The 14,289-nt window shown below is 45.8% G+C and overlaps 1 protein-coding gene across 2 annotated transcripts; it reads left to right on the top strand.

Annotated features, from left to right (window-relative positions):
- Window positions 1-4,307: 4,307 nt before the first annotated feature.
- On the top strand, window positions 4,308-13,886 carry LOC109460100 (signal-regulatory protein beta-2). 2 transcript variants are annotated; one of them, XM_074317702.1, is made up of 5 exons: window positions 4,308-4,482; window positions 9,025-9,390; window positions 10,449-10,790; window positions 11,338-11,403; window positions 12,796-13,886. In XM_074317702.1, the coding sequence occupies exons 1-5, from the start codon at window positions 4,323-4,325 to the stop codon at window positions 12,939-12,941; spliced, it is 1,080 nt and encodes a 359-aa protein (XP_074173803.1). In that variant the 5' UTR covers window positions 4,308-4,322; the 3' UTR covers window positions 12,942-13,886. The 2 variants fall into 2 exon arrangements, with proteins under 2 accessions (XP_074173803.1, XP_019610734.2); XM_019755175.2 differs by having other exon boundaries at window positions 4,323-4,510.
- Window positions 13,887-14,289: the final 403 nt, after the last annotated feature.

Genomic DNA, 14,289 nt, shown 5'->3' with positions numbered 1-14,289 from the left:
TTGGTGGGTGGAGAAGTTCAAATATAATTCTTTCAAGCCACACTTTTTTGAGTTCCTCAGTGATGTCCCCAGCGAACTCCAGGCTGCAGTTCTGAGCAACTGGCCAGCCCCTCATCCTACACTTGTCTGGGTGTGAGATAGTGAAGATTCCAGGGGACATATGTCAAGCTTGCTGAGAGTACTCTTAAACCCTTCAGTCAGCCTGAGGTGGGGTTAAACTCCTCGTCCCTCCCCTAAGCATTTTCACAATCCATGCTCTAAAGAAATCCCCACTCTAATAAATCTCACGTGATTTATCACCCAGCCTCTCCTTATATAATTTCAGGGCAGCTGTCGGGCTGTCACAGCAGAAGTAGGCTTTGGCCGCCCCTTTTGCACATCCTGTGTAGACAGATGGTCCAGATCCTCAATTTGCAGAGACGATTGACATCTGTCGTTCTCAGCTTTGGAGCCTCAGTAATTGAAGTCTCATTTAGCCTCCTGTTGTAAAACCTTGCATGCAGTACTGATGATCAGCCAGCCACACTGTTATTTCATTTAATTCTTATAAACAGAGAGTAGATCAGTATTATTATCCTATTTTACAGAGGAGGAAATAACTTTCCCACATTCATTTCACCTCATAAGACCAAGGCCAGAAAAAGTTCTTTCTGCCCCTCCTCAAGTGCCTCTCCATAACGCCTCTCTCTCTCTCTCTCTCTCTCTCTCTCTCTCTCTCTCTCTCTCTCTCTCTCTCTCACACACACACACACACACACACACGCATTCAGAGTTTAGGTCATGCCTAGATATTCTGATGCTCTGTCTCCCAAGTTCACTGCTAGTTCTTAGGGAATCAGGAATCTGAGAGACTCACAAGAACCTGCCTGTGATTTTAGGTCATCTGCAGGAGGGAGTGTAGGGGCCACTGCAAAACCTCACGTTTGTCATCTGCTGATGCCCTCGCGTGTGCCCTGCTCCATTTCTATTTTTTTTAATTTATTTTTTAAAATTTATTGGGGTGACAATTGTTAGTAAAATTACATAGATTTCAGGTGTACAATTCTGTATTACTTCATCTATAAATCCCATTGTGTGTTCACCACCCAGAGTCAGTTCTCCTTCCATCACCATATATTCGATCCCCCTTACCCTCATCTCCCACCCCCTACCCCCCCACCCCCCTTACCCTCTGGCAACCACTAAACTATTGTCTGTGTCTATGAGTTTCTGTTTCTCATTTGTTTGTCTTGTTCTTTTGTTGGTTTTGGTTTATATACCGCATATCAGTGAAATCACATGGTTCTCTGCTTTTTCTGTCTGACTTGTTTCGCTCAGCATTACTCTCTCAAGATCCATCCATGTTGTCACAAATGTTCCTATATCATCTTTTCTTACTGCCGAATAGTATTCCATTGTGTATATATACCACAACTTCTTTATCCATTCATCTATCGAAGGACATTTTGGTTGTTTCCATGTCTTGGCCACCGTAAACAAAGCTGCAATGAACATTGGAGCACACGTGTCTTTATCTCTAAATCAGATTTTTTGGGTAGATACCCAGGAGAGGGATTGCTGGGTCATATGGCAATTTTATTCGTAATTTTTTGAGGAACCTCCACACTGCCTTCCATAACGGCTGCACCAGTCTGCATTCCCACCAACAGTGTATGAGGGTTCCTTTTTCTCCACAGCCTCTCCAACACTTGTTACTATTTGTCTTGTTGATGGTAGCCATTCTGACTGGGGTGAGGTGATATCTCATTGTGGTTTTTCCTGCTCCATTTCTAGAAGAGCAATCACACCTCTTCTTCCCTTTACCTTCCAAAGCTAATGCAAGCAACTCTCCTCAGTAGAACCTAATCCAGAACAATGCTGAGAGTTCTGGAGAATGTTTCCCAGGCTTTTAGCCCTGCAATAAAGAGAAGAGCAGACAAAGGAATATGTTGCTACTGTTTTAACTGGTATGTATTTGATTGCTGATGAGGTTGAATGTTTTCTCTAGATTTGCTTACTATATTTTCCATTTTGTGGTAAAAGTGAAGCAGTTGTTGTTTTAACAAAGTTCCATTTTTGTAAGGGGAAAAAAGCCAATGTGAGTATAGATGTATGTTTTATATATACCTCAGGTGTCCCTATTGGAAACAACTTAGGCCAACTCCTCAAGGTGGTAAGAGGTGCCACTTACCTTGAGGCACGTCAAGGTAGTAAGAGGCACCGTGAAAACTGGTCACACTCAGCAGGAGGAGAATCACTGAGCCATTACTAGGAGCCAGTGCTGCACACACTATTGCATCCATTTTACAGGCACGCACAACAGGTCTAATATTTTTTAAGTACTACCTTGTGCTTTGTGCCCTAACAGTAGTCTGATTTCATCCAGGGCAGCTCTGCCCCTGAAGCCTGAGATTTGTTGCCTCAAGGAGAAAGACAGAGGGCTGGAGGGGTCCCAGTGAGAACAAAGGAGAACATCTGGTCTAGAGAGGTCTAGGTTAGGAAAGTCCCTACAGAAGGAAAAAAGGGGAATACCTACCCATATGACTTGGTGGAAAGTGGGAAGAAAAGGGGTGAAGGTGGTTCAGTCGGGAGTTGAGATGGCACCCCCACTACCCTGAGGTCAAAGCTCTGGGATGGGACATTGCATACAAACCCCAACTATGTTTAGAGATGCCTAAAGCAGAAGCGGCCATGACCTGGCTTCCTAGGGTATCCAGGGGCCGTGTTCAACCTGCCTTCTGAGCAACAGATCAGAAATAGGGAAGGAATTAAATGTCTCCAGAAACTGGGGACTGTAATTAACCCTAAGGAAGGTAATATCCGGGAGCCTTATAAAGGACCTTGAATCCTGTGAATTCTGAATGCTGTGGGTGCCCATGGTAGACAAGTTACCAAAATGTTCATAATCCTTTACTCCCTCCCTGTATCCATGCCCTTCACAATGAGATTCTGCAGCTCCTCCTATCAAGGGGTGAAGCCTACTTTCTATCCCTTGAATCTGGTCTGGTCTTGTGACTTGCTTTGGCCAAAAGAATGTGGATGTGGCAGATGTGACATTGTACCTTACAACTTCTACTTTCTCTCAAGGCTGCCCCTCTCCTGTGAACAAGCCCAGACTAGCCTCCTGGAGAATGAGAGACTGCATGGAGGGGAGCTCAGGTGGCCCAGGTGAAAGTCAGCCAACCCCAGCAGCTACGTAGCCAAACTGCCACTGATCTCAAGTGCATGAGCAGTCAGTGGAGATGAGAAGAACCATGGAGCTGAGCCCAGATGAAATCATCAACCCACAGAATCACGAATTAAATGAACGGCTATTGTTTTAAGCCACTACCTTGTGAGGTGGTTTGTTACCCCGCAATAGCTGACCAATACAATGCCTGACCTAATAAAATACATTAAATTAGTTTGTAGTAAAACATGAGAAGAAAAGAAGTAGCTGGCAAAGGAATTCACGCAGATGAGCAGATGATTCAGAAGTTCCCCAGAAGGATGACATGAAGGGGCTGAGGGGCTGGTAGAATTTTCTAGGTCTGCGGTCAGTGCAAGAGGCCCTAATATATGGGTCTCCTTAACAGGAGAACAGTAAAGGGAGCAATGGGATTTAGCAGTAGTGCCAATGCAAGGCCCCAAAGGCCAGAGAGGACAGTCCACACCTCAGCAGACCCAGTGCAAAATGCACAGGAATCCAACCGCCTCATGGCAGACACCAGAGCCAGAGATAATACTCAGACCCGAGGCTGACGTCCTGCCCCGGAAAGAAACTTCAGCTACCTCTGCACCCAGGACCAATTGGCATAAGAAGGAGGGATAGAAGGACTGAAAGCTTGAGCTTTCTTTTTTTTTTTTCTGGAAAAAACTGAATTAACATGAAAAACAATGATAGCAGCACGTACAGTGCTCACTCCACCCCATACATGCAACCATATTTTTATTCTTGTTCTACAGGTAAAGAAACTGAGGCACAAAGTGCTCAAATGATTGTCATGATTGGGTAAAGCCAAGATTTGAACCCCGACAGCACAGCTAAAGAGGCTGTCAGAACGTGGAAGAGCCAAGGATTGCTTTCATTGGCTCAGAAACAGGCTCAGAGATGGCAAGTGATTTTGAAAGGCCACACGGCCAGGAAGAGGGAGACCCAATCCTTCATCCAAAGTCCAGCTGACTAGAGCTCACGCTATGACAGCCACGCTCGTCTCCCTCCCAGGGTGTCGAGGACAGCATCTGTGACAAGTGGTCACTAAAGTTTTGACAGAAATGATACAGGAACAACTGCCCAGGCACGAAAGCCGGAAACCCCTCCACCCTGTTCCTTCCTCTTGCGCCATCAGCTTTATCATGCTATAATGAAAACACTTCCCCAAGTAGTCTTGACCACAGTATTTCAGATTCCAACACTCATCAGACAGAAGAAAGGAGGCCAGTCTCAGGGACCACAGGAGGCGTCCTGTGCCTTTCGTCATGCCCAAGCCTGCCCACCCGGCCCACTCGCCTCCCTGCTCCCAGGTACTGGCACTGTTCCTTGTCCTCTCAGGTAAGTGGCGTCTGGGACGGAGCAGAGCCCACCGCTGGCTGGTCCCAGAGAAGGGTGCCAGGTGCTCTGGCATGCGTGGGGGTGGGGGGGGCTCGACCCCAAGATGGAGTAGGAGGAGGGAGCTGAGAACTTTCCCGACGCCAGCAGAACACAGACCCAGTGTCCCAAGAAGCAGAACGTTTTGGGCAGCACAGTGAAGTGAAGCTCCCAGGCTCTGGGCTCGTGCCAGCTGGGTTTCAGCTCAGGCACTTATCAGGTGCCACAACTCTTCTACAAAGCGGGACCACTAATGCGACCTTTCTCTAGAAATGCTGTGAGTGTTAAATATAAAAATGGTGAGATTCAGCCCAGGGGTGGTGATGTAATTTTCAGGGCCCAGTGCAAAGTGAAAACACAGTCCTTTGTTCAAAAAGTATTAAGAATTTTAAGACAGCAGCAGCAAAGCATTAAAGCAAGCACGGGCCCCTGGTGTACATATATACAGCAAATACCCAGGAGCCAACTCTGGCTCAGCCTGGGACAAAGTTGGGCTCAAATCTCACCACCAATTGCTTTAAGTGACTTCTCTCTGAGACTCAGTTTCCCCTCTCTGTAAAATGGGCTAATCATAGGACCTACCACGTGCCTTTGTTAGGAGGATGCATGCAAAGAGATAATACCTCTAAGTACAATTGACCTTTGAACAATGCAGGGGTTAGGTGCACCAATCCACCATGCAATCAAAATCCACACATACCTTTTGACGCTCCAAAACCTTAACTACTAACAGTCTACTTTTGACAAGAAGCCTTACTGATAAGCAGTCGATTAACACATATTTTGTATGCATATGTATTATACATTGTAGTCTTGCAATAAAGTCAGCTAAAGAAAATGTTATTAAAAAATCATAAGGAAGAGAAAATACATTTATAGTACTGTACGTATTTATTGAAAAAATCCACATATAAGTGGACCCGCTCAGTTCAAACCCATGTTGTTCAGGGGTCAGCTGTACATGGCACAATATAAAGATTTAAAACTGTTGCCTATTATTATCATACCCATGTCTCTTCTAAGTCCGGATCAGACTGATTTAGCTCCAGAGTCTTGGGGCTCCTGGATATTGTTCAGCCTCTAACCCCAGCACCCTCTGGTCCACCAGCAAAATGCTTGATTCTCAGAGTGCTCATTCCATCTCCTGCCCTTGTGGCCCTATGCCCCAGGCTCTACTGAGATGTAGATTCAGGTCCTCCAAGATGGTCACCCCCAGGAGGGTCCCTGGTGGGGCCAGATCTGGATGCTCTCTTGCTCACTGGCTATGACTTGAGGCACCACTTCACTTGGAGCTGCTTTCTTTGAATAACGATGGCTGATATGTCTAGCATTCACATCGTGCAGAGCCCTCCATCAACTATTGAAAGGATATTTCAATCTCACACCTGTAACTGTGGATTTGTCTATTTCTTCCTGCAGTTCTATTGGGGTTTGTTTCATCTACTTTGAAGTTCTGTTATTAGGTGCATAAGTGTTTGGAATTCATATGCCTTATTGATGAATTTACTCCTTTATCATTATGAAGTGGCATTCTTTATACCTGGAGATATTCTCTGCTCTGAAATCTACTTTATCTTATATTTACATTCTTTTGATTTGTGTTAGTATGCTATACGTTTTTCTATCATTTTCCTTTTAACCTATTTGCACCGTTAATATTTAAAGTACATTTCTTATAGGCAAAAGATAGTTGGGTCTTAATTTTTTATTCAATCTGACAATCTCTAACTTTCACATAGGGTATTTAGACCATTTACATTTAAAGTGATTTTCTATATGATTAGATTTTAAACTATTACTCTCCTTTTCGTTCTTTGTTCCCATTTTCCTCTTTTCCTGTTTTCTTTTGGTATTTGAAAATTTTTATAATGCTATTTTATCTCCTTTATTGGTTTATTAACTATAGCTCTTTATTTTCATAGTTTAGCAGTTGTTTTAGGGTTTATAGTATACAGCTTTAATTCGTCACCGTCTACCTTTAAGCGATATCATACCATTTCACATAGACAGTCATGTGTCACTTAAGGACAAGGACGAGGAAATGCATCATTAGGCAAATTTGTCGTTGTGCAAAGGCTTAGGGGCCGTGATGAACAAAAGACGAAATTAAATCAAGCACAAGAGAACGTGGTGCAATCAAGAGACATGGTAAATGTGAGATGCATGAGGCTGCTGCCCATGTAACACGGCACAATGTTTTACAGCAAACTTTTATTTCATAAGCAGAAACAGGACACTCTAAAATAATGATTAAAAGTATAGTAAAATACATAGTAAAAGTATAGTAAAATTAAAAGTAAATACCTAAACCAGTAACATAGTCTTTTTCTTGTCATCATAAAGTACTATGTACTGTACATACCTGTACATGTTATATTTTTATACGACTGGCAGCACAGTGCGTTTGTTTACACCAACATCACACCAACATGTGAGGAATGTATTGTGCCATGACCTTACCACAGCTACGATGTCACCAGGTGATAGGAATTTTTTACCTTTGCTATAATCGTATGGGACCATCATAGTATATGTGGTCTATCATTGACCAAAACGTCGTTAGGTGATATATGACTGTGGCATAAGAACCTTGCAATGAATGGTATACTATTTCCCCAATCTCTGCCTTTAGTCTGTTGTTGTCTTGACTTTCCTCATAGCATGGGTTATAAGCTTCACAATAGAATGGTGTTACTTTTAATTATTTTGAAGCCTTGCTTTTCAGATTTGTTAGGTGGGACCAGAGCACTTTTCTCTGGGTAGAGTGCCCTCTCCTGCATAGTCTACACAGTGCCCTGTCAATCATGAGGTTTTCCCGTTTAGCTGGTGGGAACAGGCGCTATTCTCAGCCCTGTGCTGAGTGATGGGCACTGTTCTATGCATGCATGCAAGGAAACTTCCTGAGGCCAGGGAAAGACCCACGTGAAAGGATTAGAGAGAACAGATCTGACTGGCTAAGACAATGATGTTGGCGGTGGGTGATACTGAACTTCTTGGAGTTAAGGACACTAAGAACCAAAGGCATCCCTAGGGTTGAATATAGGGCGTCACTTGGTCTCAACTGTAAGGCAGTTCTTAGTTGCTAACCGTACACTCTTAGTGGAAGACAAGCAGGAAGAGAATTTAGAATTCCACAATCCTTCCCCAGGTCCTCTTAGAAAGGAATGTTTGCTTCATCTCCCTACTCTCCACCTCACTCGCAACTGAGAAACCTCAGGATATACTGCAAGCTTTATGTCATGGAGTGAGACCAACTTATTTCCATGGCCTGATGGAAGCACAAACCACGGGAAACTCAGGGTGCAAAGCTGATGACCTTGTGTGGAGCAGAACCCTAAGTCACCTGATCTGAGTTCAAATCCTGACCATGACACCTACTGAATGCATGGTTCACCTCTCTGACCATTAATTTTCTCCTCTCCAGAATGGAGAGAGTAATAGCACCCACTCATGGCGTGCTGGTACCTGTGACGTTCATAATCGGGGTGTAGAAGAACCTGCATAGGCCGCCTCCACCCTCTTTCTCTGAGCCCAGTCTGAGGCCAGACTCAAAGTTCAGCCTGTCTCCCAAATACACCCGCTTCACAACACATCAAGAAGTGCTGCTGAGGGAGTCACAGGAGGCAGGGAGGGTGTTTACATGTGATACTGCAGCACATAAACTTTGTGTGATACATTTGAGGGTTAAGAGAAGAGGCTCCAGAAAAGGCTTTAAGGGTTTGGACTGAGATTCCGTCATGTTCTCTTTGGGTGATGTATTGGTTTGCTAGGGCTTCCATAACAAAGTACCACAGGCTGCTGGCTTAGACAACAGAAGTTTATTTTCTCCCATTGCTGCAGGCTAGAAGTCTAAGATGCAGGGTTGATTTCGTCTGAGGCCTCTCTCCTTGGCTTGTAGACGACAGTCATGTGTTCATATGGCCTTCCCGAGTGTGTGTGCACACACGCGTGTGTATCCTAATCTTCTATTCTTAAATGGACACCAGTTGTGTTGGATTAAGACCCACCCATGTGACCTCATTTTTAACTTAATTACTTATTTACAGACCTTATCTCCAAATGCAGTCACAGTCTGAGGTACCGGGGTTAGGACTTCAGCATATGAATTGCAGGAGTGGGGTGTACCGTTCAGCCCATAAATGGTGAGCCTGGAAAAGTCACCTAACCTTTCTGTGCACTCAGTGTCTTCTGTTCTAAAGGGAGGATAACGCTGCCCACCTCATGGGAGCGTTGGGAGGCGTACATGCTGTAATACTAGATGCATCCCCTGGCACATGGTGAGCCTAAGTTCTCCATTCAGTAGCTCTCTGGGTTATCTCCAGCCAGCAGCTCCTCTTTTACTTCTGTTTCCAACAACACCCCCGGAGTGTCCTGAAGAATTTGTTTTTGGCCAGCTAAGGACTAGTGTGTGTCAAACTTGCCTCTTAGGGCTCCAAGTCCTTCCTGCCCAGTGCAAGGACTTTCTCCCTCTGTTGTAGGAGCCTGTGAGTTGAGCAACGGCAATGAGTGGCAGGTGCTGCAACCCGAGGGTCCCATGCTGGTGGCAGAAGGTGAGACACTCTTACTGAGGTGTACGGTGATCGGCTCCTGCATCGATGCCGTGATGAAATGGATCAAGGTGAGCAGTCAAGAACAGCGGGAAATTTATAACTTCAAACATGGCTTCTTTCCTGGGGTGATGCCCATGATCCAGCAGACACTGGAGCCACGTAATTGCGACTATTCCATCTACATCCACAATGTCACCAAGGAGCAGGCAGGAATGTACCACTGTGTGGGGCCTGATGGCTTGAGTGAGCACTCCAAAATGCAGCTGGATGAGGGTACCTCAGTGCTTGTGAAGGGTGAGTATTGGGCCCTGCAGGTCATAACATTTTGCTCTGATCTAGCTCCCTACATCAGTCACCTTTATCTACAATCATGCTGTACACACAAAATCTCAGTGACACACAAAAATTAACATATCTCACTCACACATATAGGCAGCTGGGGTGGTTCTATTCCACACATCTCATTCCAGGGCCCAGACTGGCCAGAGTATATTTTTCTCATGGAGATGGCAGAAGCATAAGAGGGCAAGTCCCAACGCCCCCAGCACTTTTCAAGCTTCGTCTCCCGTATCTGCTAACAGTACATTGGCTAAAGCAAGTCACATGACTCAGCTCCAAGTCAAGAGACAAGGAAGTATCCCTACCACCATGAGGCCACGGCAGGAGTATGGATGTACTAGGGCTGATCATTTAATCTACTACACTCCCCAAGGAATCAGTCACGATATTTTTAAGTTCACCAATGATGACCTGGATACCTAAACCCTGGGTCTGTCATTCAACAGAAGTGTGTTCTTGAGTCAGTCACTTCAGCTCTATATATTTCAAGCGCTTGACTTGTAAACTCCGCAACAGGATTCCTACTTCAAGAATCATTCAGCTGATAAATGGGAAGCAGAGATGTTTATGAAAACACTCTGTAAGTTGCTGACGTGGAGAGGATCTGTGTATGGTGGGGGTTCATTTTAACTTGATATAAGCATTTCAGGAAGACTCCTCTGACTCCTTCCAAGCTGTGACAGGTGCCTTCTCTTGGTCCTGCAGTTCTCTGGGTTTCCAACCTCAGGGTGATGTTCTGGACCACCTCCACCACCAGCCTGAGACCTTCTTCAGGGCAGGATATTTGTGTGTCTTTCTGAGTTTCATTTTCCCCAGTTCTGACATCAGCACATAGTTGATGTTGAGAACTTTCTCATGGAGTGACTCAACTACTGAGTAATGAGGGAATGTGGAGGCAGTAGTTGAGCAAAAAAAAATCAGAGAAGGGGGAGGAAATCAAATCAAATGAGGGAGAAAATTAGTGGATAATGGAAGAAGAGGGGGAACACACAGTGATCTCTCTTTGTTTTCAGGAGCTGGGGACCTAGAGCCAAACCTCTGGATTATCCAGCCTCAGGAGGTCGTGTTGGCAACCACTGGAGACACTGTCTTCCTGAACTGCACAGTGCTTGGATACGGTCCTTCTGGACCCATCAGGTGGTTTCTGGGAACTGGTGTGAGCCGGGAGGCCATTTACAACTTTGAAGGCATCTCCCAGCCCAATGTGACAGCGGTCCGGGCCTCCAACAGCGATTTCAGCATTCTTCTGCAAGGCGTCTCCACGGAGTATGCAGGCACCTACTACTGTGTGAAGTTTCAGAGGAAACTGAACAGGCAATACCTGTCTGGACAGGGCACGATGCTGAGAGTGGAAGGTAAGACAGGTGGTCTAGGAGCTACTGGGGGAGAGAGGGAGTTGGTCCACAAGGAACTTTTCACCATGTCCCATACAAGCCAGCTCTTCTCAGCCTCCATGGCTTTACATAGCTGTTCCCTCTGCCTGGAATGCTTTCTCCTTTTCTATGGAGAACTCCTATTCATCCTTCAAGACCCACCATAAATAGCCTCTCCTCTATAAAACCTTCTCCTTCTACCAGGCACAGCTCCTTTCTCCTCATTCTGGGTGCCACATAACTTTGTATAGACTGTTAATAATTTAACAAACATCTATTACATGCCTGTTGACTGTTCTGCATTGTATTTGGTGCTACAGATAATACAATGAATCAGACACTGTTCCTACCGCAGAGATACTCAAGCAGGACTAACTAGTCCTTCATAGTTATAGGGCTTGAGTTCTAGCCCTCCTCTCAAATAGAAACTGACAGACTCAACTTGATGACTCCAGCTCCAGCACAAGGGTTCAGGAAGTGGTGGGACAGAAAGAAAGAGGAAATATAAGACCACCTCTCTCCCTTGCAGCAAAGCCCACTTCTCCCCAAGAGATACAAATCATTGATGAACCTGCAGCCAGCACATTTCCATCAGGTGAGTGTACCTACCTTCAGTAGAGTTAACCAATCCCCGCGAGCCAGGGGGGGACGGGGTCAAAGACGGCTTGGCCATGAGAAGGGAGTGGTCCCAGATTTCAAGGGTCCATGTGCCATGAAGAAAGTTTCCAGGACTCCATCTCAACTGCAGAACCTGGAAACCCAGAGAACCATGTTATAGCTCAGAGAAAAGATTGCCTAACAGCCGGGGCTAACTGTTCAGTGGGCGGGCTTGCTGGAGAGAGCGTGAGCTCCCCATGATTCCTTGCAAGGATACACTGTGAAACTGTGCATAACGGTGCTGAAGAACATGGCTGGGTAGCCAGGCTTCCTGGATTGAGCCCCTTTGTAGCTGTGAGATTGTGGGCAGGTTGCCTCACTCCTTGAATCTCTGGTGTCCTGCTCTGTGAACTAGGGGAGAGGGGGGTAAGAATCAGAGAGCCTCCTTCACAGGGTTGTGTGCATATCAGATGAGTCACACATGCCGCGAATCCCGCACTACACCTGTCCCACCACCTGTTAGCACTCAGGGGTACTCAGTAACTGGGGGGGCCTGGGGATAGAGGTGGCCAGGCTAGCCTCCTGATGCTCAGCCATATACCTGCCATTTTGGGAGCCAGACCACCTGGGCCCATCACTTCTTTGACACATGTGGCCCTAAGCAAATCCCTTCTCCACTCTGGGTCTGTCTCCTCATCTATATAAATTGAATTGCTATCCTACCTTGCAAGGTTAGTTTGAGGATTATACCGTGTTTCACGGAAAATAAGACTGGGTCTTATCTTAATTTTTGCTCCAAAAGATGCATTAAGGCTTATGTTCAGGGGATGTCTTATACGAGCATCCTGAAAAATCATGCTAGGCCTTATTTTCTGGTTAGGTCTTATTTTTGGGGAAACACGGTATTAGGCAATGAGGAAGCGCTTAGCTCAGGACCTGGGGCAGAGGAGCAGAGAAGCCAATAAAGGAAAGCAGTTTTCTATCATAGCAGGTCCTTGAATAATGTTGTTTTCATCATTTCATTATAATATTGATGAGATGCCATAGGAATTTAACTCTTGTGGATATCAATTAGCCTATGGTAAAGTTCATTTTGTTATATGTATTATATGTTTCACTTAAAGTTGCAGAATCTCAACAACGTTAAGTGAGGACTTACTGTATTGTCAAAGGTCAGGGATTCTATCAAGATAATTAAAGGTACAGGTAAGAGATTGAGCAAAGCTTTTTCGGGCCTGGGACAAAGGGAGGGGAGGACTATGAGTTCCTCTTCCAGTGTAGAAAGGATGTGGCCCCAGATGTTATAGGACAGCTGAGACCAACCTCATTCACAGGGGTCTGTTGAGGGTTCACCTGGGGTCCTAACTGAGCTCTTCTTTGTATTCCCCAGGCCTCCTGTCTGTGCCCACAATTGTGGTCCTGGGGCTGAAGACAGTGACCTTGGCTGCACTCCTGATGGCTCTGGCTGCCTGCTGGAGAAGGGCTAGGCAAGACGATATCAAAACCCAACACCCAGCAGAGCTGTATTTAACTTAATGTGGGGCATGGGGTACAAGTGAGGGGTTAATCCCAGAGTGGTTCTCTGAGTCAGAGAGGGGCCAGGGCTCCCCAACCACTTCTCTGCCTCTAATCCCAGCCTCCAGATACCACCACCAGCTGCCCTCCACCCCCAGGCCTCATGGCAAACTCCAGGATCCCTACACCTGGTTTCAGATCAGCTGGTGAAATACACACACTCGGCACTGGGCTCCCATCTGTTGTGCCTTCCTCTCTCTTCTCAGCCTGTTCAAGCCCTCCTTGTCCTTCAAAACCTTACCCAGGTGTCGTGAGTGCCTGTAAGAGCAGTCACATTTCAGCCTCTTCCTGAAAGTCAAGGGACATTAAGCCCTCGGCAGGGCCCTACATCCCTATGTGGGACTCGTGATGCGAGTAGGGAACAAAGTCCTGACACACAGGTTCAGGTAGAGTGAGTAACACAGCTTTATTTGGGAGACAATGTCCCTCCAGAGGCCAATGTTCTGGTAAGCACGGAAGGTTATACAGGATAGAATAGACTTTAATAACAAACCAAGTCGCAGAGTCAATCGAGGTAGAGAAGGTCCCTGGTCTGGGAGAGGCGACCAGGCCCACAGCGAGTCTGAGGCAAGCTGGTCTTGCAAGGAAGAACTTCGGAGAGTCCCAGAATACTGCAACTTGCACCTCACAGAGGGCCCTGTCGGATCGGCCAGACGAATGAACATCCCTGAGGATCATTCCGGAGTGTTTCGCTCAGAGCCTGGCAGAGGGTCTTAGCCAGAGCGCCCCCTCGGATCATTCATGGCGTTGCTCTGGAATTCTGCTTTTATCCCCTTTTCCTTGGACTTGTTTACTTCTTGGGTGATAACCAGAAGTTGTTTGCCAGGAATTGTTTTGGTGAACGTGTTTACCACTCAATTTTGTTACGCTCAGTTTCACACATAAATATAAACATGTTTACTTTCATGTGTATGTTTTACACATAAATATGTTTACTTTCACTTTATTCTTATCAGTCTCTCACACCTACTAGTAAACAACTAGTAAACAAGCCTCAATCCAATAACAACCTTGTTTATAGTATATTTCATATGCTCTATACACCAGGTCTCCCCTCAAGGCCCTTGCTCCTGCTGCAATGTCTGCTGCTGCCCTCCCCCTTCCTACTCTTCACGTTTTCTCAACCTTCAAGATCCAACTCAAAAGGTGTCCCTGAGGGTCTCTGTGCTCTCCCAGCCACACTGCCTGTGCCCCTCCATTTACATCCTTTTCTTCCCTTTCCTGCCTTTTTTCCTTCCCCACTGTGGCTGGCTGGGGTAGCTTTAACAGTTGAAATTCATTCAGTTTGGGCAACTTTAACAAAACTCTT

This window comes from Rhinolophus sinicus, linkage group LG13 (genome assembly GCF_036562045.2).
Source record: "Rhinolophus sinicus isolate RSC01 linkage group LG13, ASM3656204v1, whole genome shotgun sequence".
Classification (NCBI taxonomy): domain Eukaryota; kingdom Metazoa; phylum Chordata; class Mammalia; order Chiroptera; family Rhinolophidae; genus Rhinolophus; species Rhinolophus sinicus.
The sequence above is the reverse complement of the archived record's forward strand: the minus strand, read 5'-3'. Positions and strand labels throughout refer to the sequence as shown.

Coding starts and splice junctions, on each gene's coding strand:
- LOC109460100 (XM_074317702.1), top strand. CDS start 4,323: ATGAAAACACTTCCCCAAGTAGTCTTGACCACAGTATTTCAGATTCCA. Junction 9,391..10,448: donor TACCTCAGTGCTTGTGAAGG/GTGAGTATTGGG, acceptor CTTTGTTTTCAG/GAGCTGGGGACCTAGAGCCA. Junction 10,791..11,337: donor CACGATGCTGAGAGTGGAAG/GTAAGACAGGTG, acceptor TCTCCCTTGCAG/CAAAGCCCACTTCTCCCCAA.